The 25,164-nt window shown below is 43.6% G+C and overlaps 1 protein-coding gene across 3 annotated transcripts in view; it reads left to right on the forward strand.

Annotated features, from left to right (window-relative positions):
• GLI3 (GLI family zinc finger 3) overlaps positions 1-25,164 on the forward strand; it is a 286,929-nt gene that overhangs the window by 167,078 nt on the left and 94,687 nt on the right. For all 3 annotated transcript variants that reach the window (XM_078059967.1, XM_078059968.1, XM_078059969.1), the window contains exon 4: positions 2,233-2,338. In XM_078059967.1, the coding sequence (XP_077916093.1) occupies positions 2,233-2,338 (106 nt within the window). The remainder of the gene's footprint in view (positions 1-2,232; positions 2,339-25,164) is intronic.

Below are 25,164 nucleotides of genomic sequence, written 5' to 3' on the forward strand. Positions count from 1 at the left end.
TCAGAATTCAAAATCTGGAAATATTTACTGAACGTGTGTCAGACTTTCAAACTAGTGAAAAAGATTACTCCACTCAATTGTAGGTTGTTTTAAGAAGGATGAATAATTTTCGTCGAAAATAGTTAAGTGAAATTGGACATTTTGGCTCCGCAGGATGACTGACTTGCGGGGCGCCCGGACTGAATTTGACAGCAATGCTGGATCAACTTTCAAACTTAGCATGCCAGCCATGAAGATTTGCATTACAAGAGATGCCAACATCCTTTACTATTAAGTCCTAAGCAGTGCACTTAAAATAGAATTGATTTTTTTGTGTGTGGAATTTATACAGTGTTTAGTGTGGCAAGTGATGAGGGGGTTGGAAATCCTTCACCAGTTCAGTTTCCAGCGTGGCTGTTCTTGGTGATGTCACAGTGACTAGCCGGGCCCCACGATATTCCTCTTCTCCCTCCTTTATCTTACAAGCAGCCCTGGATGCCGTCAGAAAGCCTTTGTGTTACAACATTACTCTCCCGGTCCTAGAGGTTTTCCAAGAGAGTTTCCACATCTGGGGGACCCATAGCTTCGGGCATTGCCTTGGTTCTGACAACACTATGTCAATAGTGTTTCAGTCTTATTTTATTTTTTTTTCCTCCTAACCTTACTAGTCGATTCTCAAAGGAAGGAAGCAAGGGCAAAGTTCGAACAAGGGAAGTAAGATTTCATAATTTTCTTTTAAAAAGGTTGTTATGTTGACATTCTAAAAGATGCTTGTTGAGGAAAATTTAGGAGAAAGAGAAATGTATAGGGAGGAAAAGGAAAAACACCTGAATTCATCACACACACACACACACACACACACACACACCCCACTCAGACACGGGGACGTGTGCACATCCTCGGTGCGGAGGTGGGTCACACCTGGTCCGTGTTTGGCACAGCCCCTCACCCCCACCTGGAGCTTCTGTGTCCCTTCTTCCAGACGCAACTCAGAACCTGTTTGCGGGGTCTCATTTGGATCGTCTGTTCTACCGGCTACCTCAGGTCCAGCAAAACCTTCAGACTTTTAGAAAACGCTGGAAGCCCTCCTGAGGCACCTCTGGCGTGCACATCAATCCCTGGGACTCTTTTCGCATGCAATAGCATGCGTGTGTGGAAGGCAATATTTGAAGAGAGGCTTCGGTGTCTATGCTGTAATGCCGGGCTCACGGCCGTGGAGACACACCTTCACTCCGTCCCTTTGCTTCCTGAAACGTGGGGAGAAACTTGGGATCAGCCAAGCTTCTCATGATGAAATCTGGCAAAATTCTCTTCAGGTTTTACGGTGGATCACTATTTAGAAAAAAAAGAAACAAAAACGTTCATGTTCAGATTTGTCAGAGACGGTCCGCTTAAGTTACTCTAGTCAAAGGAGTTGAGGAACTCTCTGAAGTAGTGCACACATGGGAGCCCAGGGAACGCTAACCCCAGCCCGAGCCCGACAGCGGGGAGGCCGGTCTGGGTCCAAGGTCAATGTCAGGGCTGCTGGCCTTCCTTTGCTCCCAGCCTCCCCCTGTCAGTGTGAGAGGGTCCGCCCACCTCCTCCGGCCCGGTGAGCCCATTTCTCTGGCTAACCTGTAGATTTGCTGTCCTTGTCCTTGTGTCAGGACTGTGGAGGCCTGACCCAGGACAGGAAGGAGGGGAGTGTGCCTTTAAATGTTAAAATCATGTGGGCGTGTGCGTGTGCGTGTGCGTGTGTGTGTGTGTACCATGCATATGTATGACAGAGCAGACATACATGTATATAGACCCATGGATTCTAGCGGGGACTTTAGAAAAGACTCTTTCTTTTAAGAAGCATCATGGATACGAGAGAAACAAAACTAGTCTTTATATTACGTCTTGTCTAAATTTCCATTGACAGTACAATTATAGAAGGAAATGTGTGTCTTGAAATCTGTTCCTTTTGGTTTTGTCGCTCCCTTTACCCTTCCCTTCAGGATGGGACATGCCTTATTCCCCTTTCTTGTTTTTCCGTGTGGGTTGTCGCCGCGTTCCTCACCCCCATGTCCTTGGGGGTGCAGGTACGAGGTGCTTGGTCGTACTTCTGGGGTCCCCTGTGGCCTCCTAATGACCTTGGAAGAGTATTTCCACAGATTCTCGAAAGTGGACCCGGCCTACGTTGTGAAGGCAGAAGCGCGGTGTGGTGTCGGGGGCTGGGATTCTGTTTCAGAGCGTTCCTTTTATACATGCTGGATTTTCTTTCTGTTTCAGACCCTTCTCATCTCTTTCCTGCATTCCACCCTCCTGTACCAATCGATGCAAGACATCATGAGGGGCGTTACCATTATGACCCGTCTCCAATTCCTCCACTGCATGTGTAAGTAGTAAAACTTGACCCCTTAACGAAGCAGAACCGAGCACGAGCTCTTCCTGTCCCACGACGTTTTGTTAACGGTGCGCCTCCCGGGCTTTGAAGATGTGGTAGGAGTATAAGATTTACTTTTGAAATACGGCAAGCCTGTCTGTTCCTGGACTCACCGAAGCAGATCCCCGTTGTTTCCTGAAGAATGCCTGTCGCACTAGGTGGCTGGCAAGTATTCACTATATATTTTGCTGACGTGTGTTCTGTGGGCTGTAAATACTAAATTAAACAGTCGAGGTCTAATGGAAACTTACCCCTCAGAGAATATGTATCTGGGAGAGATTGGGTTTGAAGAGTTTCATGCTAACGTTCCCGTTACCCGGAAGTCCTTCCTGTCCCAGCGAGCACAACGAATTGTCATGAAATTTTCATGGTGAATTTTCAGGGCCCCCATGGTGTGCCCGGCGACAGGGACTTGATTGATGGAAATGTCTCCCAAACAGAACGGCACCCATGATCAAGTGCGTGATTTACACAAAGATAAAGGGAAAGAATGATGGTGATCACGTACATTAGAAAAGAAAGCAGAGCATTTTGTGGAAACAAATATTATCTCACCCAGGTTGGGGGTAAAAAGAGTAGTGGACTTCCACACTAAGATGGTATTCTCTTGTCGTCATGTCCGGAGGACCGTCTGGAACTGTAATTACCGGAGCCAGCGTCTGGGAGGGGCTGCCCTTTCCTCACGGCCTTGATGTATACATTTAGTCAGATCTGGTAATCACCCTACATTCTGAGACAGTAAAGTTAGAAAAGCACAAATAATACTTTGAAGAATAATGCTGGTTATTTAGATGGTAGATTGTGTCTCCATGACCATTAGTTAAGCTGTGTAATTACGTATATGCCAAAGAAAAATGAAGTTGTTTTAAAACAAGTCCTCCTCTGTGAACAGAATTAATTGATATTAACAGCCGTAACTACATGCCCACGTACACATATAATATTTTACCAACAGTTTTTTGGATCCATCCCCCATTATTGAATTGTAATTTCAGAGCACATTTGCCTGGAGGTAAGTAATAAATCTGTGTTGCAGACTTCCATGAGCATTAAAGGAGAAGTGGGTATTTATAGAGAGGGAATACAGAAACTTGTGACTTATTCTTTGATTTTTCACTGGAACACAAGGAAGTGTTTGCAGGGTTCTGAAGCCTGCTAAAAATATACTCAAATAAAACCATGAGGCCAATTAAAAACCCGTATACAAAAAGGGAAGGACATTCCAAATTCAGGCCGAAACCTGCCGTGTAATTCACCCCTGTGGTCTGGAGGCTTTGCGGGGCGGACGGGCCCACAAAGGTCCTCGACGAGGCTCTGCCCCGTGGTACAGAGCCAGCAAGGGCCAGACCAGCTTTGGAGACGCACATGGCTGATTCCTCCCAGACTCCCGTCTCTGTGGCGTGGTAATTTAAATCAGATTTTCTGTGGAATTTCAGAATTCTTTGTGCTTCCCAAAATCCTGTTACAGAGAAACTTCCCCAAAAAATGAGTTTATATGATGGAGTGAACTAGTTCCTATGGGTTCATTACAGTTTGCCTTGTTATTAAATGCAAATATGAATTTAACCATTAAAAATCCCAAGTCTTGGTTCTTTGGCAGAATACAACAATAGCAAGCCCTCATGTAGCCCACACGTTGTGTTCGGGGCCCCGATCACTGTACTTCAGTATTAGCTCACCTGTGATAAGGACACCGCAAGATGAGGCAGGTCAAGTTTGGAAAGTCCTGGGGTTGGGGGTTGCATTTCAGGTATGACTGCTGAGCTGGGATTTTTATAGGTTTTAGGGACTTCCTGCTTTTCCAGCCAAGCCTTTGGGTACTTTCACACAATTGACTAAATGGTTCTCTAGCTGCCTAAATGGACCGTTATCAACATTCACAATGTCAGGCTAGTCAACCTTCCCGAGGCCCACCGGAGAGTCCTGGAGGCTTCGGAGCATCATTGCCGTGGGCAGAGTGTAGTGAGGAGGTGGGTCTGTGGCCCCCCGGGACTGCTAGCCCTAGCAGGGTTGTAGATGGGGAACCTGGGCTTATGCACTTGGCTCTGGGAGGGTAGGGCCCATCTCTCCCGTGCGCCTTTGTAACAGGACATTCTTAGGGCCCTCAGTGGCCCTCCCCTGCTGCATGGCCAACTTCTGCTCCAACTCCTCATCCTCAAGGCCTAATTTAAATGTCATTTCTGCTGGTGTTCCCGAGGCTGTTCCTCAGAGCGCCCCACGTGAGCCTTCACTGTGGTGCATACCCCCTTTCCTGGTGGTTTCCTGCTCGTTGCCCGGCAGTGCCCAGCACCCGGCCAGGCCCCTTGGAAAAGGTTGTCCATCCGGGAGACTGGATGAGCAGGACAGCTCCAATCCCCCCACGCTTGCTTTATTTACACTCACCTGTTCTGGGAACTCTGGTAACCTACCCTTGCGTGGAGCGGTTTCATCCCCTGGAAATGCGGTTTTCTGCCTTACCGGACTCCCCAAATTGCAGGAGGAGTTCAATGAAGTCCTATACGTGTGAGTAGTCTTCGGAGCCCAGGGCTCTAAACAAGTGCTGGGAGTTAGCATTCGAGGCAGTGGGGGCCCGAGAAACACTGGCCTCGCTCAATCACGAACCCCTTCCTTGCTTTTGCCCCTTCTCAGGTGCTAGGAGTAGACGCCTGTGATCATTTTGGGAGCGGAGGGTCATCTGGGCCAGGATGGCTTCATTGCTGAAATGTAGACATCTTTGCTGAGCCGTAAAGCAGTATCCTGGAAAAGTAAAGTGGTTTTATCTAGAACGCAGGTTCCAAAATGCTCTCTCTGTAACTGTCTTCTAGAAAATGAGATCAAGTGAGCTTACAGAGTTTTTAGGATAAACATTTTTAATTATACCAAGACAAAATTGGGGGATATTCTCATTATTTTGTACCCATAATTGTCCTTCTGGTGCCAGGTTTAAAAACGAAATTATAAGTCTCTTGAAAACGGGATTTGTGTTGATGACGGAAGTACTGGAAGATCTCTGTTTAGAAGGATGGCAGGAACTGTGATAATTAAGCTATCATATCCTATCATTAAAGATTCTATTGAAAGAGGTTTATAAATTGCTCCTCTTTTTAGATAAACCACCCTATATTAAGGCATCAACGATATGGTGCAGAATTAAATTAAAATCTCATAAAATGAAATATGTTCCGTATTAGCCGTTTGACACTTAATTTGCCTCTGAATGAGTAGAGGAAATCACAAATTAACCTGCCTTTGTTTTTCCAACCATGGCTTATTAGGTGTTAGAACAACTACAATTACAGCCTAATAATAACCACCAGGGCTTATAAATATGTACGGAAGTGTGTCCGTTTGTGTTAAAGGACCCAGCCTGTTAAATGCAGCGCCTTTAAAAGCTTACCCTGCCTCTGTCTCTCGGGGCATTACTCACAGTGCCTTGTCAGGCAGTGTAGACAGAGCATAGAAACTCACATTGTTTGAAGTGTCCTGGAAATAATAGTAGAATTTCTTAGTATTTCCTTTCTTAACTCAAAATCATGACTTTACATTCATGGGCTTACAGGTCGGACGGTGGGATGTAGGCATCTTCTTTTCCTGAGTTGTCACGGCAAGGTTGTCCTAGAAAGTGTAAGATTCCTGCATTATGTTCATTTAATGCAAGTAGCTTGGAATTGAAGAAACACTGGAGGTGGGGAATTTCCCCTTTTCTTCTGAAAGTTACTCTCTACTGACTTCACCAGGACCTGTGGATAAACTGGAATGTCTCTCACTCTCTCAAATCGTTTGCTCTGACCACAGAGTCCGTGTGGAAGCCATACAGAAAAGTGCAATGTTTTGGAAAAATATCAGTGAGTGCACTTAATTAGATTATTGAGTTTTTTTTTTTTTTTTTGGAGCATTCATGACAGAACCTGAATGTGTATCCAGAGTGGAGCAGATTTTTCCTTCCTGGTCTTCTCCGTATCCCATGCCTTGCATTGCTCAGTTCTGCATAACTCCAGGAGGCATTATGGTATTCTGTGGGGGTGCACAGTGCTCTTGAGTCTAAAACGTACTGCTTGTTTTCAGATTTCACTTGGAAATTGAGACAATTGCCATATTACGCTCTCCTCCCTCATAGTACAGTTATATGTTCAAGTGACTACTTTCGCCTTAATGAAGAAAGTACTCTTTCTCTTGCATTTTGAGTGTGGGCTTAAAAAAAAAAAAAAATTAGTGTCCGAATCCATTTAACGAAACTCCCTTTTAAAAACTAGACATAGAGTATTCGTAGATACCCAAATTATAAAGTTTTAAATTCTGCATTTATTCTGGATTTTCTCTTGGAAGAGATGTCTGTCTTGTACCTCCAGCTTTTTGGAGCCAGAGTTTTCTCATTTATGGACCCATATGAATTGAATTTCAGACAGTCCATTTGCTTCATACTGAACTCTGCGATTCATTTTCCAGAGCAGGATCCTTAGTTACTAATCCATTATAATCATTCAAGCCCCATAGACCTTCTTGCCAGCTGAGCCGAGAGCAGCCCGTGTCTGGAGCTGGGGATGTGAACTGGGGGCCAGGAGTCACAGAGGGTGTGACCCTTCACCATCCACTTCACTCATTCGTCCCAGAAAACCAGCTTCACCTTTTCTCTCTTGGGGGAAGTGAGTGCTCGGGTTCGGTCTTATTCGGCAACTCTTTATTCTCTTACTTGAGTCAATGTGGCTCTTTCTGGGGCCGCCCGAGTCCCTGGAAGGATTCCACCTAAGTAAGGAGAGGTGCTCTTCCTACTGAAAGTGGTCCATGGCTTGGCCCTTGGAGAGAGGACTCCATGCACAGCAGATCACTCGTGTTAGCCGTGAAGTGGAGGGCACTGGAAATAAAGAAGGCTTTGCCCCATGATTATGATGGCCTTTTAGGGATGAGAGCAGGAAGAGGAGTAGCAAGTTTGGAGCGTGAATAAATACATTTCTTTCCAGAGAGAAAAGGTCGAAGAAAAGACATGTTATTATGGTAAAGGCTTAGACAAAGGAGGGCTAAGTAGCTGGCCAGTACTGCTCTTCCGTGTCCTTCCCTCATTTCTTCCCACCCTTCCTGAATTCACCGCCTTGCGTGCTGTACTAAGTACTGTACCTTTTGGGAGCTCATACAGTAGTCATTCAAAAGCAGGCTTCAGCCTAGCTGCCTACTTAAAACTTTGTGATGGGCCCATACACATAATAGTGGTTTCATTGTTTTCATTCCCTTCAGTAAAGTACAGAGGTTGAGCAAAACCTTGTATTTGTATCTGCGGGCATACCCAGTCTGGAATATTTGAAGAGAACAATTTAAAATTAACAAAGGAAAGTCCCTTTTTCCCTTCAGTGCTCTACCATAACCCTTATTAGGACTGGTAAAGCGTAGTGACGGATTCCATCAAACGACTAGAGCTAATATAGTCTAACAGTCCCACCGCCCTCCCCCCACCAAAAAAAAAAAAAAGAAGAAGAATAGAAAAGATGTATAATTGTATTTCTTGAGTACAAAGACCATCTGTGTGGGTTTTTCTTGCATTTGCTGGGCCAAATCCACGCCATCCACACCATACACATAGTACCTCCTAAATCAAAATTATTTTCAGGAATGATAATGAGCTGCTTCTCTTAGGCCACTGCAGGATCACGACCAACACCTGTTCTTTGCTTTTGTTTGTTTACTGTTGTTAGAGCGTATCACCTTTATGCCAACAAGTCTAGCACGCTTAGAACTCAAAATCAAAAGCTTAATAAGTTAATACTTACTTATATTATAGTACCTCTCATGATGTCTGATGTCTTCCCTGATATTAAACCAGTTACTGGTTGTAAAAGGCCAAAGTTACCTTATATGACATTTATTACTGATTCCCAGGCCCTTCATGTGGAAATAAAGTTAATGAAACTAGCAATCTTCAATGGAAAACCTTTTTAAAAAGAAGAGCAAAATTTCAAAACTAAGGGAAAAAAAAAAAGACATGAATAGACAGTGCAACGTGAGAAAATACATAGTGACCATACCTTTTATGTGACATTTGTGAGTATTTAACTACGGGCGACGCACAGTTTTAGAGACGTTACATAATTATCTCACGTTAAACTTAGAGCGGTGCTATGAAGGAGTCATCATGACCAGCCTCGTTCTAAAGATACAGAGCCCTTGACGCAGGGAGGTTACACAGCTTGGGAGTAAGTTGTGCCTCAGACATCCCCCCCGCTGCCCCGTTACACTTGACTTTCATCCTCTGCTTGTGAAAATCAGCACTGCACACTTTATTGGTCTGCACCTATTGGATGAGCCCAAACAATTGTAACAATACCCGATAGGAAGTTCTCAGTGTCACCGGCTGTCCGTGTATTATGCAGATTTCTAAGGTAGGAAATATGGCAGTGTGAAGAGCCATAATTAAGCCTTCGGACCTAATAAGCCTGTCCAGAGCCAGCAAGCTTACATACACATCAGTGTTTGCTGCTGTCGAATTCGTGAAACCAAATGACTGGACAGAGTACATATCCAGCCAGAGGGAGCGGGTTGGTAAACATGATGTGTCAACTTGGTAGGCTGTTCGGCAATCCTTAATGGGCGCATTTGAGAAGAACGGATCAAAACATGGGAAAATAATGATCAGTGATTATAGCGGTGTACTCTACAGAACGTAAGCCATGTTGGACTAGGTCATAACGTGTGTCTGCCTGGAACCTTCGTCCTTCCGAGCCCCGTGGCTTGCTCCCTCACCTCATATACTTCCCAGCACTGATGTCTCCTTATCAGAGAGGTCTTCTGTGAAGACTGTCTAATGGAGTTTGGCAACCTACTGCATATGAACCTAGTACAGCCCAAGGCCTGTTGTTGTGAATAAAGTTTTATTGGAACACAGTGACCACCCCTTGTTGACTCTTGTCTCTGGCGGCTTTAGCAATCCATGGCCTGGCTGAGTTGGGTACCTGAGATAAGACAGAATATGGCCCACAAAGCCTAAAAGATAAACTTGGCCAACCCCGACCTAAAATAACACCTTCTTTCCAGCCCCACTCTTTGTCCCCTTTTTCTGCTTTATTTTTCTTTCTTTTTTAATAAGCAAATGCCATGCACCGTATTTTCCACTCTTAGACTTTCCTACTGCTAATCCCAACATTTTTCATTGCATATCCTGTCCGGTTCAAAAAAGAAAATAACTCTTATTGTCTGGTTATCATTCCTCAGGCTTAACTGAAAAAATGTAAAGCCTGCCTAATTTTCAGGAACTACTTTAGGCCTACAGCCACGGTTCCCTGCGTAAGTATGAAAACGTGCGTGAGTTTCAGTTCCTCAACTTTCAAAATTTTCATGAGCCGGCAGCATAAATTCGGACCAACCGGTACACACTTTACTTTGCATTAAGAAATGAGCATGAAATAAAGCATATCAAAGGGCATCGCACTTATTTCTGTCTTGCAGGATTTCTAATGACTGAAATCCTGAATTCGGTCATCGGCTGCAGAGAAAGCAGGCCCTAATTATAGTGCATATTCACAGAGTCTGAGCGGCCGCTTCTTGGATAAAATTCCTGTGTTCTTTGTGCTGTGCTCAGCAGTCAGGTCCGGGAGCAGATATTGACTGGAGGTATTCACGATCACTGAACCGGAAGCTGCCGGCTCTATAGAGCCTGCTGTCAAACCTGTTGCAGGGGCCTGGGGGGTACTGGACTGTAACAGACTTTTTTTCTCTGAGTACAATGCTTCCACTCATGTTAAGCCTGGCTTCAAAGAAAACAGAAATTTACTGCCACGGTTTTATTTATTTTTCAACATATGTGTTTGAAAAAATTGAACTTTAACAGCACTTGTCCCAAAGGGAAGACACTTTGGGGTGAGTCTCGTGGGATGACGACCGGCCAAACGGAAGGGGCCTGCAGCTCTTCCTACGCGGTCCTCTCTCCTTCGCTTAGGTAACAGAACCCGCTTTTTCCGACTAAACAAAGACATGCCATTTCCTATAGCAGCACAGCACGCTGAGTTCATTTCAGACCTTTCCCCAGGGGAAGAAAGGCCCATGACACAGGCGGGCCTGTCGTTCATTTCTTTTTGTTACCGTCGCACCCCCCCATCCCTGCTCCCAGTGAAATTCATACATCAAAAAATAAAATGGGCACAGACTTGTTTCCAGAAATCTGCTCGCTCACTTTCTGAGTCCTAAGTAACAAATTAGCTAGATTTGTGCATCTTTGGTGATGCGAGGGAACGAAGCACGCTAAAAGGAATTAGCAGGGGCAAGGTCAGTTTAGAAACTCATCCTCTGAGTCCTAAAGTAGGGCTGTCTGGGCAGCACGTTCATTAGATCACTGTATTGAAAAGAACTCTGAAGAGCAAAATCTTGACCATTTTTAGTCTTCGTGTGATCTTTGTGAAAGACACGTCAGAATCGTGAAGGCATCATTGGATCGCACTTGGGTAAAAATTAACGAGTTGGTCCCGTGGCCTTATGGTGCCGTGCTTTCCTCCTGAGCTAACCCAGCTGAGTTGGTGATGGTGCATTTGTTTTTGTAAGTCTGGTGTTGAGAAAAACGTCAGGTGCAATGCTAGATCTCTCCCCTGCACCTCTGCCTCTCCCCTCCCTTCTGTCTCTGTCTCTCTCCACACACACAGAGGAAGAAAAGAATGTAGAGAAAAGGGTAAGAGATGGCAGAAACAGCCTTTAGGGCATTTGAGTGCATGGCCAGGAAAGAAAAAAAAATAGAGGTCTGTAATCTAAACCCATAGATTCTCTGAAATCCAATCACTTAATATTCTGGGTTATGTAGCCTCTCCCATGTTTATAAGTTATAGATATTTAAAACTTTCTTACGTAGCTTCGGAGAGGTTACAGATTCCTTAGAAAGTTCTTGGGTGGGACCACTTGAAGGGAATAGGGAGTTTAGCCTCCATCTGACAATCTAAACTAGTACCAAAATGCAGTAGAGTTACAACTGAAGAAATTCTTTTCTAGGTTCACCTCCGAGAACCCTGCAGCACTAGTTGCTAGTCTTACCTGTGAACTGCTCCTAAGGGGCCCCAACCTCCCCAGGCCCCAGGCCCCGTCAACCCCACGTAGTCAGAGCTCTGCCTGAAGGAATTATGTTAACCCCGTGCACACGAAGTGATCCCTAGGGCCTGACAAGGCTAATGTATATCTCCTGCCACCTGGGAAATAGTTAGGCCCTAACCAGAGAACCACCAGTCCTTTTCTCACTACATTCAAGTAGTATCCAAATATTGCCAAGTTCATCAGAAATGAACAGCATCTCTATTATAGGGGGGCTGGCAGGGGGGAGGTGTTGGCAGTTAAATGACCTGCCTCATTTGCAAAACAAATCACCAAAGCATGTTGCTTGAATATGATTTCCATTTTTAAGACAGAGTCCAAAGAAAGCCTTCCGGGCTTACTAAAATGCTTCTTGCCTCTATTCAATGGAGTGGTTGGCTCCCGCATGGAATAAAATTCCCATATTCCTAGCCTACTTTGTTTTCAACATAAACCATGCACACCAGTGAAAGTTTTCAGATACAAATTCAAAATTGTCCATCAGTAACAAAGGCTATGAGAGCTCTAAAAGGGGCTCTGATTTTAAAAGTTTTCTCATATCATATTTGCCTGGGATAGAACAGATTAATCTTAGAATTACAGTTGGCCCTTGAACAATGTGGGGGTTAGGGGCACTGACCCCCCCACCCCCCGCCAACTGCAGTCGAAAATCTGTGTGTAACTGTTGACTCCCTGAAGACCTAATCGCTGACTTGCCTGCGGTTGACCAGAAGCCTTAACAGTAACATAAACAGTTAACACGTATTTTTTATGTTGTGTGTGTGTTATATATTGTATTCTTACAATAAAATAAACTAGAGAAAAGAAAATGTTACTAAGAAAATCATAAGAGAAAATACGTTTATTGTACTGCTTTACCAAAAAAAATCTGGGTGTAAGTGAATGTGCACATCTCAAACCTGGATTGTTCAAGTCAACTCTATATTGGAATATATTATTTATGTTACCTAATATGTTTATTGGATTTATTTATTTAGAGTAAGTATTCTATGTATTTCATTATTTTACTCTACAAATCATGTATATTCTGTATTATATGCACACACAGAGCTCACTTCTGTCCATTTTCCGTGTGGTAGTTTCAGTTTGTCCTTGGGATTAGTCCACATGATCTTCCATCTTCCATCGTAATGGAAGTAGTCAAGAGGGGAAGAGAAGGTCAGTCTAAAGTATTTTAATCTTGTTTTAATGATCAAAATCTGGTCACCTCAGACTTTGGATTTCAGGATGCAGCGATACACAGGTATTGAGAGACGGACAATCTAAGTCAACGTTCCAGTGGAAATCGGGAATGGTGGGGGTGGGGGCTGGAAGCAGGGGTCCAACATCCTGGAAAAGGCAGCTCGAAGCCTCTGGAGGGCTTCTCTCCGAGTCAGAGAAAGTCCTGTGCTGTCTGTGCAAGAGGATTTTCTACGTGGAATCCTTGAGCATGTCGCAAGTCTGTTCTCATCCTCTAGAATGGGGCTCGCAGGCTGTGTGGGTCTGAGCTGGGCAGCTCATGAGCCGGCGAAGGCCTTCCTGTGATCTGGAGAACAGTCAGAAGGTGTGTTGCACCATATGGAATTTGGGCTAACCTCCCCGCCGTGCCCCGTCTTTTGACCCAGGCAGACATAGGACTTTTCAGTTATTTTGCTTATTGTTGTCTGCTGTTTCTCCATTTGTTGGGAGGAGGGAGGTATGTGGAAGCTGAACTGCAAGGCATGAGAAGTGGAGTCTACCCCTTACCCCCCCTCCAAGTGTATCGGAAAGAAACATCCTTCTTGGTCTGTTTGCTTTGCAAGGGCGTTCTTTGATGAGGCCTTTGTCCGAGGTCCCCACTGAAGGCTCAGTGTACTCAAGCTTTAGAAAAGGCTATTGGCCCTTCTTTGTTTTCTTTGTTGAACTGTTTATTTTGCTTTCTTCCCACGAGGTTTCCTGGCCTTGCTCTGACAACGCTTTTCTGCATGAATTACATTCCTCGGAGCCACAAGTCTCCAGATTCTTCCAGCCCATTTGATTCCGGCCTGTGTGATTAGTCCATCGGTTCAACCTGCCGTGGGTCTCTGCCAAGCAGGGTGCTCACTAAGTGCCCCTCACATGGAGACCTAAAGACACTGGTCGCCTCATTAGTGAGAGGGTGGTGCGGCCCTCCGGGGTATCAGCACTGCTGCTGTTGAACCATCACTAGGTTTAAAATCACTGCCTAAAATCCCGGTCATTTGGTCTCCTTTCAGTGTGAGGCTGTTGAAGGAGGTATTTCAGGCAAGTTCAGGGCACGGCGTTCGTGCCCCGTTCAGTGACAGAAATCGTCCTGTGCTGGGGAGCGCCGGAGAGCCCATTAGCATCATTTAAGTTAAATTTACATTTTGAAGGAATTTCATAATCATTTGCATAAAATGCATTTACATCTGTGCAGAAATAATGAACAACAATAATAAAAATTACTCAGCTATCTTAATCCTGGCCATTATATTTTCTCATGCAATAGAGGTCATTTTCTGAAATACGGTTTATGACTGAGACAGAGACGAACAATTAGCAGACTTACGAATTACGGTTTTTTAAACCTCTGTTAATAAAGATTAAACATTTGTTTAATGAGTTATACCTTCATTACAGGTAATGGTAAAACACTGTGATACCACTGAACAAAATTCAGCTCTCTTAAAAATGAAATTCTAGGGGCACCTGGGTGGCTCAGTCGGTGAAGTGTCTGCCTTCATCTCGGGTCATGATCCCAGGGTCCTGGGATCGAGCCCTGTGTTGGTGTTGGGCTCCCTGCTCAGCGGGGAGTCTGCTTCTCCCTCTCCCTCCACCCCTTCCCCCCCGCTCATGCTCTCTCTCTCTTTCTTTCTCTCTTCAAATAAATAAATGTTAAAAAAAAAACGCACAAAATTTATCAGGGATCTGTTCACCCTTTGAGTGAACATGGGTTCTGTACGAATCCATTCTTTTGCGCACGAGCATCTTGACTCGAACAAACAGGTGGGGTATGGTGTCCCTAAGAGGGAGCCTGCATTTTCTTGATCATGTGTCTGGAAGTAGTTTTGACTTGGAGCTTCCCAAATGAATACCTAAGAATTTGTTAGAAGTGGTTGAACATAAGCAATCTGTGATGAAAACTGTATGTAGTATAAATACCGCTTTATACACAGAAGCTCTTCCTTCATGGACTGGGGAAGGCCCCAGACAGTGGGGCCAGGGAGTGGTTCTGGTTCCTTGAGATCCACTTCTTTCTTTGATGGGCCTGGTTTGAACTGGGCTCTTGGTGTCTGATCTTTGGAATGGCCGTAAACTGTGGGCCACAGACTTTCTGTGAGGGGCCCTCACCAGCCTTCTCTTTGGCAAAGAAGTGCATTCACTCTGTGGGTTCAAGATTGTTCTTCAGACAGGGAGGATTGGTCGGGAAGGTGGGAGTTAAACCTCTTTTGGCTAGAAGAGGCACTTTCTCCTTGGAGTGGGCTCTGAAAACAGATCCCCCAATGAGCAGAAGCACAGCTGCCATAATACTTCATATGTGACACAATTAAACGTCTCTCACAAGTAGGGCTGGATTACAGTTTCGCTCAATAATCACCTCTGATCACACCCCAATATGATGTTGGTTGTGTTAGCCCATCATAATGCTGTTTTCTTGGGTTTCAAAGTGTAATTTCAGAGAATTCAAATAGAACTCCATTGGCATATGGCTTCTGATGATCCTCTTCTTAAAACCAGTTTATAAGTTATTTTCAAAAATACATGTAGACCTCAGTTAAGTTCCATTCTCCGCTCTGCCACAAATTAACTGGCTCCTTGAACTATCCCTGACCTCTCTGGGCCTCTTTGTTTTCATCTGTGAAATAAAATATTTGGAATAAATGATCTGTCAGATTCCTTCTTAATACCCCATAGTTATGGGCAAGTTTAGGTTGGTTCATTGTTTTCCCCTTGTGTGTGGGCACTTAGAATAGGAATAGACTATGAAAACATAATGGCCCTAATATGTATATGCCCTCATGTCATTTTTGTCTCCTGCCTCTGTTTCCTTATGGGAAGATCTGCTGAGAGAGTCTTGCCCACACCCAGGGCATGGCTCCCCCCCTATTTCTCCTACTGGCCAAGGGATGCTTTGCACCTCCCTATGCCATCAGCACAGAGAGCCATTTGAACAGAAATTCAGTCAGGTTGCCTTTGGAATGAAGAGGTCTCTGGTTTTAGTAAGAGCCTCAGTAATGTCAAAATATAAATGTATTTAAGCATACATGCACATATTTGTGTTTGGTTTGGGGTAGTTTTCCTTTGTGTTTAAGATCATAGACTGGGTTTGAATCCAGGTTAGGAATTTAGGTGTTTGTCCTATGCAAGCCCAATTTCATTATCCAATCCCATTTTATATCAAGAACTCCATGACGGAGCAGATACATAGCACTTAGACCATGTCTGCCATGGCACAGGTGTTTGACAAATGGCAGAATTGCCCAAAACGTATCTGTTCTATTACCCTATCTGTCTACTCTAAGTTGTACATCCTTTCCCACTTCTGAAATTGGAATGTTATCTTACAATCTGTAGTGTTTCCCAAGTTGCTGTTGGTGAAGACGTGGTCGTGAGGAGGTTTCAGGGATCTCTGAATAAAATTATTTTGCCTTCTATTTTCCTTTTTGTGCAAGTGCTAGCATGAGGCATGATAAAATGTATGTGTAAATAAGTCTCAGAGACTTCTTTTTAAGTATAAGTGGAAAGTGGTAAGTATTGTCATTCTTAGTGGGACCTAAAATAATGTTGCTTCTTTAGATCAATAGCATCTTAGCTTCGATGAAATAACGGTATATCTCGTACGTAGCACATATATATTGTATCTGGAGGTATGTAGTCAGCAGGGAAAAAACTGTTTCATCGTCAAGGTAGTTTTTTCCCCCAAGAGCACAGCCGATTTTTCCTAAGTGTTATAATAATGGACCTAGTTGCAGGACTATAAAGTTAAAATGTAGACAATGTTTGGGAAATGCTACAAAATGCAGGGGAGGACAGCTTCCGCCTAGCACAGTATAAAGGAGGGAAGCGTGTGTTGGGTGCTGGTTATGTTGGTGTATTTGTGCAGATGCGTCGCAGAGGCTCTCCGAGGGTAAGACTTCATGATTAATGGTGTTTATTCTTGACAGAAGCCTCCTTTATTTATCTGCAATACAGTTTAGCGATTTTATCAGGCACCTGAATGAAAAATATTCAGTCATACCAATATTGCAGTGTAAATTGAGTAGAGTCACTTTTTATTATATCTTTCTGCCTTATCATCTGCACAGTAATTTTCTAGCGGAGGTTTGATATGGAAAGACTGGATTTAGCTGTATGTACTTGACACAAAGCCTCTTCAATTTCCCCTAAAAGTTCAGGCTGCTCTTAGAAATGTGTGTGTGTCTGTGTGTCTCTGTGTGTATAATATATAAACCCTCCCTCTTATCCAAGCAATTTCAGGATTTGAAAGAATAAAGATAAAATGCACAAACCTGGATGGGAAAAGTGTTGTTAATATAAAAATATCTAATAGCTGTGAACTCACTGGTAAAAAAGCTTCTTTAGTGGTTAAGCTGTGGCTCAGTTCTGAGCCCTTGGCGTGGCTACGCGGTCCGACTTTTTTCCAATCGATCACCATCCAAATCCAATCAGCATACAACCAGACCCTTTCATTTCTCCTGAGAGTAATACCAAGGTTGAAGTCCAGAGCGGCCCAGGGGAGACATTAGTCGCTGTGGTGATGGAAAAACTCCATCCCAGACAGGGAGAAAGGAAAGAAAATGAGATCTCATTTGTGGGACACTCAAGTGAAGAGTCCCTAAATTTTCAACCAAATTTTATTCAAGTAACAGACTTTACAACATTAGATGTCAGAGCAAATCGGTGGCAGACAGGGACAAGTGATTTGAATCATAGAAAAATTTGGACTGTGGGACCAAAGAGACTTTTTCAGCCTGGTGGGGAGAATGGAAATCATCTCTGCCGAAGGCTCACATTTTCCCAGTGAGCAAAGTAAAGCCCAAGGAAGCGTTAGCAGTAAGCGTGTAGTCCTAGGCACCAGTTCTCTAAGGGTAATAATATCAAGTAATTCCAGCACATCAGTTAGACCTTTGTGTTCCCTTCAGTCTGTCCCCACTGTGGCATCAGAACAGTGGCTTTCACTGGGAAGAAGGGGATGCAGGGGGAGACCTTGTGGGCCCTTTTCCAGGGGCAAGGCTCCTTGTCCGTGTTTCCGTGGTGTTCCTCCGGATGCCTGGGGCCACGGGCTCTGAAGGCAGGAGAGCTAGAGCCCTAGGGAGGTTCTTCTCTCCTTACAGGGAAGGTAATGCTTCCTTTCCACTGAGTACTGTAGACAAATTGTTCCCTATACGTTAGATGTATTCCTTTGCCATATTATTTTATTTTCAAAAAGTTTGATTGATACCTTCCCAGGGATTAAAATTCTGGAATATTGAGAAGTGTACTGGGATATAAAGTCTTAGCATGTAGTAGAGTCCTACAATGTTCGTTGCCAGTTAAATCTAATTAGCCTGACAAATAAAGAGGGACCATTTTAACTTTACCAGGCCAGAGGGCCCTAGCAAATCTTGGGGATTTTATTCTGGAGACTAGCCATTTAGGTAATTAATAATAGCTCCTTGATGGACGTCCCTGTTATGCCTTAAAATAAGGATAATTTCAAGAACGATGGGAAGTATGAGTCAAAGAGCCTAAGAGACAACCCTGAAAACACTCTAGTCAGTGGTAAATAGTAACAATAATTATTATGAGGATTTGTAATGGAGATGGAATATGGGAAACATCCACACCAGCTAGTGGAAGACCAGCCTAAGCTCAGCATGCCAGAAGGCTGCTGAGAAAGGGATATTCTAGCTGGTTCCTGAAGCAACCTATCAAAACAGAAATTAAAACAGAAGCCTCATCCTCTTCTTGGCTCAGATTTCCAGATGCATCCTTGTCTTTGGTGTAAATCTCCCCCATACCACCTGCAAGAGGACCCAACATGAAGCAAGGATTAAACTGTGGGAACCTAACTTCCTATTTCTAGTTATTTCCATGCAGTATCTAAAGCCTCTTGCTCCGTGACCTCTCACTTAAATAACAGATGCTGGCTTGGGGCTCTCGAGATGTTTTAAAGTATCTCTTTCCCTTAAATTGTTGAAATTTCCAGGTAAATGATATAAGCACAGACTTGTTTGTTGAGTTGGTTAAGTCTAGCGGTTCTAATTGAATTTCTTGTATGTACTTTATGGTCCTTTTTGGGTATCACGGTTCAAACCCAAAAGTTCCTCCCGAAGGGTGTCATGGTTGCTAGGACTCTACGTTATTAGAAAACCTAACAGCTGGACGAGCAAATGCCACATGGCCCAGGGTTTTTCTAGATTCTCTTAGTTCACAGGACTTAGGCCTGTGCCTAGTCACCCACACTATTGTCTTCCAGTATCTTTCTATTTTGCTCTGTATTTTCTTTTTGGAAAAGAACACTACGTTGCCACTTTGAATGCTGCTTTTGGATAGAATTGGTAATTCATTAGATTCCAAAAAAAATAAAGTCTGTTAGAGTGAACGGAAAATTGGCAGGAATGTCAGAGAAATCAGACTTGGAAATTTTTGTCACCCCCCCCAATTTTTTTTCTTTTCTCGTAGCAATGAGTTTTTGAACTAAAACCAAGAATCACCATGCCCTTGAGTTTACTTTTAGAAAGAAGAAAGCCTGTGCATTTTGCTGAGGTCGAGTAAAGTCAGTAGTTTATTTGCTATGTTAAAAGAGGTGAGATGGGGTGCTTCTGAATGATACCAGGGCTGTCAAATAGTTGAGTTGGGGAGAGCAGCCCCCTCCCTGTAGGGTCCTAAGAAGTCGGTACACAAGGAGGCCACGAAAGCTGGGTGACCTTGGCCTTACCCAACCCAGAGCTCTACCAGTAACAAGCTGCAGCAAGGAAGGTGTTGGTCGTAGGGGCCGTTTACTGAGACCTTCCCATGGGACAGGCACCAGGCTCAATGCTCTCCGAATACTTTCTTTTTTTTTTTTTTTAAAGATTTTTTTATTTATTTGACAGAGAGAAAGACAGCCAGAGAGGGAACACAAGCAGGGGGAGTGGGAGAGGGAGAAGCAGACTCCCTGCTGAGCGGGGAGCCCGATGCGGGGCTCGATCCCAGGACCCTGGGATCATGACCTGAGCCGAAGGCAGACGCTTAACGACTGAGCCACCCAGGCGCCCCCCGAATACTTTCTTATTAACAGTTCAACACTACGGCACTGCTTTGTTTCCATCCAGGCCTAAAGAGCTGGGAGCAAAGCAGACTTTGAAAGATCTGGTTCACCCAGCACCAGATCTGTCATAGGGCTTGCGACCTCGACGTGTTTGCATGGGCTACCTGCCACAGGGAGAAACGGAGGGTGTGTGGGGGGGTATGGAGCAGTGAGGCAGGAAGGCCCCTGGACCCCTGGCTGGGCCTGGCTGGACTGGCCTCCCCTGTCGCCTCCCCCCGCCCACCCCCGGAGAAAGAGCATCCACAGGCAAATGTGACTAAAGGGACAACCTGTTGTGTTAGGGAAGGAGGGGAGAAAAGGACAGTGTTCATTTGCTGTGTTAACACAAACCCGTTGGGAAGCTCTCTAGAAAACGGGGCCCCATGAAATGTCCCAGACGCTGACCTCTGAGAACAGCTCTAAGTCCCTCCATCTGCCAGGCGTCGGGTTAGGAAAAGAATCGCAGGTGGACGTCGGAACTTGTGTCCTGGGGAGCCAGAGTGGTTTTCTCATCAAAGCGGTATTTCTGTGGACTTTGTGAAGGAAGATACAACATACTAGTTCTTCTAACAATTAGCCCTTATATTTACATTAATCCTATTATATATATGATCTATTAATATATAACATGTAAGTTATGTATTAAAATATATAATTATATATAGTATTAATACTAAAACCACATAATGTTAATTTTTTAAAACAGTCTTATTTTTCTCACAAACTGTATAGTAATTGAGGCAAGAAGATAAAGAAGATGGTTTTTCATCTTTATTACACATTGGAAAAAGAAGTACACCTTTATATGGAATATTCGGAGTCAATTAGGACAACAAAAGAGAGCTGCAAAAAATAATAATTTAAATATACTCTGCATTCATGGAACTGAAATATTCAAAACTGGTGACCGGTTATTTAGAAACCGGTTTGTCAGCTGCCATTCGGATCAGAGATCCTGCCTCGCCTGCTAGTTCTCTCTCTTCTGCCCTTGTTACGGACACGCATGGGTCTTCTTTATCCAAGAGCCGGGATAGAAAGAGACTCATGCTATGGGATGTGGTCATTCAGCTCCAAGTGTTTATATGAACCAGTAGTATGTTTGTTACGAACCCTTTTTAGAACAGTGCATCGTATGTTGTAGTTACTTGAATGGACTTTCTTTTTTATTTTATTTTACTTTTTTATTTTAGTACAGTTGCCCCACAATGTTACATTAGTTTCAGGTGCACAGTATTGTGATTGGACAGCTCTGTACATTACACGGTGCTCGTCATGAGTGTGGCCACCCTGTGGCCCCAATGCAACATAATTATAATACCATCAACTATATTCCCTTGGCTGTGCCTTTTGAATGGCCTTATATCTAAATTCTTTGACTATTTTCCTGACCTTGAAGTCTCAATCTGTTAATATAGAATTGTATTTCTAGTACGGAATGGAGGTAAATTTTGTCAAATTATTTTTTGCAGTCTTCTTCTCAGGAGGGGACAAAATCAAATTTAGCCACAAACAATTGCATTATTCACGTGATACAAATATATTGATGTAGAACATCATTTCAGTTGTGGAGGGAGATGACTGACAGGGACTGGAAATACTCACTTGGCCTCTCCCTTTGATTGGCTGAGCAGAGCCTTCCCCCCCTGCCCCAGAAGTATCATACAGAAGCCCATCGTCCATAGCTTACTTTGAATTTACACTAATGCATCAACTACACTATCTGCCTATCTGCTTAACAGCAGTGAATATGTTATTATTTATGGTATTTTCGTAAGCATCAGTAATTTGCAAATTTTGAAAAATACACATATATATGTATTTGATTATCTGAATTGAATGGAAATGGTTGAAACCACTGTGGAAAATATTGATATATTTGACACATGTGAATGGGTGTATCCTTTTTTTAAAAAATGGTAATAAATAGGACACAAACAGAAAAGCACACAGAATGTACACATACAGCTCAATGAAGTATAATGAGTTATCACAGAGTGAAAACCTCTAACCACTAACCAAGGCTAGAAATAGAACACCAGCACCCCAGAAGCCCTCCTCCCACACTTACCCACATACCCAGAGGTAAACATTATCCTGACTATCCTAAGGGTAACGTTGAGGTCTGTCTGTTACCGACCTTTACATAAGTGGGATCATACAGTATATTAGACTCTTTCTGTGTCAGGCTTCTTTCAGTCCACATTATGTTTATGAGATTTTCCACATTGCAGTTTGTTCATTTTCATAGCTATTCACTGTTTTGTGGTATGAATCATTTACCCATTCTACTGTTTGTTTGAAGATTTTATTTTATTTATTCATTTTTTAAAGGTTAATCTATTTATTTATTTATTTATTTATTAAATCAGAGAGAGAGAGGGAGCACAAGCAGGGGGAGTGGCAGGCAGAGGGAGAAGCAGGCTTCCCCCAGCAAGGAGCCCGATGCGGGACTCGATCCCAGGACCTTAGGATCGATCATGACCCGAGCTAAAGGCAGCTGATTAACCGGCTGAGCCACCCAGGCATCCTGAAGATTTTATTTCTTAAAGTAATATCTATACCCAGCGTGGGGCTCGAACTCACAACCCAGAGATCAAGAGTTGCAGGCTCTCCCCAGGGAGCCAGCCAGGTGCCCCGCCCATTCTCCTGTTGATAGATACTTTGGTTGTTTGCAGTTTAAACATGCACGAGTAACGCTGCTCTGAACAGCCCAGGAGACTGTGGGACTTGCGCACACACCACTGTTGTGGCTACACCAGGGAAAGGCATGGCCAGATCACAGGGTGTGCCTTTACTTGCGTTCATTATGCCCAACTGTTTTCCAAAGAGGCTGTGACAGCTCATACGTACGCACGTTGTTGGAGAGTTCCTGTTGCTCCAAATCCTCATCAATACTTGGCACTGCCCCTTCTTTTTAATTTTAGCCATTCTGTGGATGTTTAATGATCCCTCATGACGGCTTTCATCTGCTCTGCACTTACTGGTGATGTTTATGTACAGTCTGTTAAAAGATACTAGAGAAACCTTTTAATATTGAGGGAGAAAGTGTAATTCAAAATATACTTTTATTTGTGTCAGAAGTGCATAATGCCTGAAAAAATGCTGGTACTAAGTACGTTGAAATATTGACATTGGTTAGATCTGAAGAGCTTGGGCATTAGGAATAACTGTTTTTTAGTGTTCGTTTAAAATAATCTCAACTTTTCCATTTATGTATGTAAACTCCTCAGACAAAAATAGAAAATAAAAACAAGAAAGTCATTCTTAAAAATCCTTTGAAATGATGTTTTACCGTTAAAATAAGTATTTCTCTCTCTTGTGTTTTGTTAGAGAAATTAACCATAGCTCTGAAATTTTATATGTAAGATAACTCAGCACCCTGCCTTAATGTGCACAATAAGCAATATTCTAACCTTCCTCTTCAGTGGCCACTTCCATTCAAATCCTATCTACATTTTGTAGTGCAGTTCACATTCCGTATTTTTGGTAACCAACATGCATGCTGGAAGCCTCTCGTCGGTGCCTTCCGACGCATCAGATAGCACTCGCTCTTAGACGCTCATGTGTTTGTGCCTTTCATCCTATTTGGCTATAAACTCTTTGAAAGCAGGGACTAAACGATCATATGTTTACTGAAATTCCTCCAAGTTCTGAAATCATAAGGGATTCTTAGTAAGTGGCTCTTCCATAAAAATACACATCAAATGAACAGATCATTGAAATATTCATCAGTGTAGTTATGCGTGTAGCTTCTAAAAATGGAGATCCAACATGTAAGTTTGTAAAAGACTGGAGTCAGTTCCACCTCCACGGGAGCATGTTTAATGGAGCAGGTAAGTTTACACAGGGGTGGACAAGGTTAAAGGCCCCCGAAGTGAGAGTAGACTCCAGCGGTGACCACCCCTCATCTGAAGGGACCCACGGAGGGAAAAGTGGCTCAGCAAAGTCTAGAGCCCCAGAAGGGGTCACGCTTGCGCAGTCACGGCCGTGGGGACCGGAACGCCACCAGCAGAGCTCCAGCCAGCGAGAGGAGGTGAGCAGAATGGATGCCTCGACTCTTCCCTCCACCTCCAGCTCATTACTCGCCTCCAGAGGGAGGCTCAGCGCGCTGAGTCAGGCATGACCCTTGTACGTTTCAGGGTCACAGGATGCTTCTGGGGCAGAGGTTATCTGGAAGCTGCCTTGAAGAGAGGGAGAGATCAAGTCCAGGACTGTGCAGCATATTAGCTGTGGGTGTTTTTGTTTGTTTCCTTCTCTGGATGGAAAGCTAATTTTTATTATACATTTTGATTTATTAAAATTGCGCTTATTGAATAATTAATTAGTTGGTTAAAAATACATTATAAGGGATGACTCCCCTTTGTTCTCTGTTAGGCCACCTCCTGAATATGGAGCGTATCTACTTGTTAGACAAAGAGCAAAATTAAACAGAAAATAAACTTGTTATGTAAAAAACCCCGACATTTCAGTCCTCAGGTAGTTGGAGCCCTCGTGCGAAGATGCAAGGGGTATGTGTACATTTCCAGTGTCCCAAGCAATGCGAAAGCAATTGTAATAATCCAGCATATAAACCTGGTTTAATGCTCTCATAATGGGTAATGCAGGTGATTAAATACTATGATTTTAATCTTGGCATTTTAGTAACCCAGTAAGATAGATGAAAAGGCAGTAACAAATTAGATTATATAATGATATTTCATTCTAACCAAGAAGTCCAGTTATTCTCCGCAATATGTGGTTCTGTTTTTTAAGTTTATCATGGAATAGTGTTAAAAAATGCTCTAATAAGAATCCTCTACTCTTTCCGTTGTAATCTATTTTCATGACCTTGTAAAAAAAATAATAATCTGAAGTCAAATTATCTCCACAGATACAACTTTATATTACTTCATTGGCTTTTGGGAGAACACCAAGACGATCCCTACCTTCTATCTTGTCTGGAACTGTACTTCATTAATCTGTTGGGCAATACAGAGACACCATGACAGCCCTCACTGGGTCTTCCTGGCCTGGGAAGAACAGACGGGTGGAAATAGGACAGGGGCCGGCATCCCTCAGTGGGCGCCCGGGCCTGGCATGCATGAGCCAACATGCAGAGGTGATAAGACATCAGCTGTTCTCCTCCACTGCGTCCTGACAACCCTCTGCAGTTTGGGCGTCTGCTTCCTGGACAGTAGTGTGTATGATTTAATTTGGAGGGTCACAGGCATATTTCTATACTCTGGCTACAACATAAATAGCACGGCATCTCTGTTCTTGGTGCAGTTCCAAGTGTCGGTGGTCTTCCCAGAATGTCTGTTTGTTTCTTGTGTTGGTTTTTTTTCTCCCTGGTCTGTGCCACGTTCAGTGACCAGGCCACGTATGACCCCAGAACCGGGAGAGAGCAGAAAGCTACAAAGGCAGAGAAAGGCACAGAAGGCCAACTGTAATCTTCAATTCCATCTCTGTGTATCTACTAAAAATACAAACCAAGAAAGAGACGCTTCTAATTTCTTTTCCTGGCGGTACTGTAATC

The sequence above is a fragment of the Halichoerus grypus genome, chromosome 12 (genome assembly GCF_964656455.1).
Source record: "Halichoerus grypus chromosome 12, mHalGry1.hap1.1, whole genome shotgun sequence".
Taxonomy (NCBI): domain Eukaryota; kingdom Metazoa; phylum Chordata; class Mammalia; order Carnivora; family Phocidae; genus Halichoerus; species Halichoerus grypus.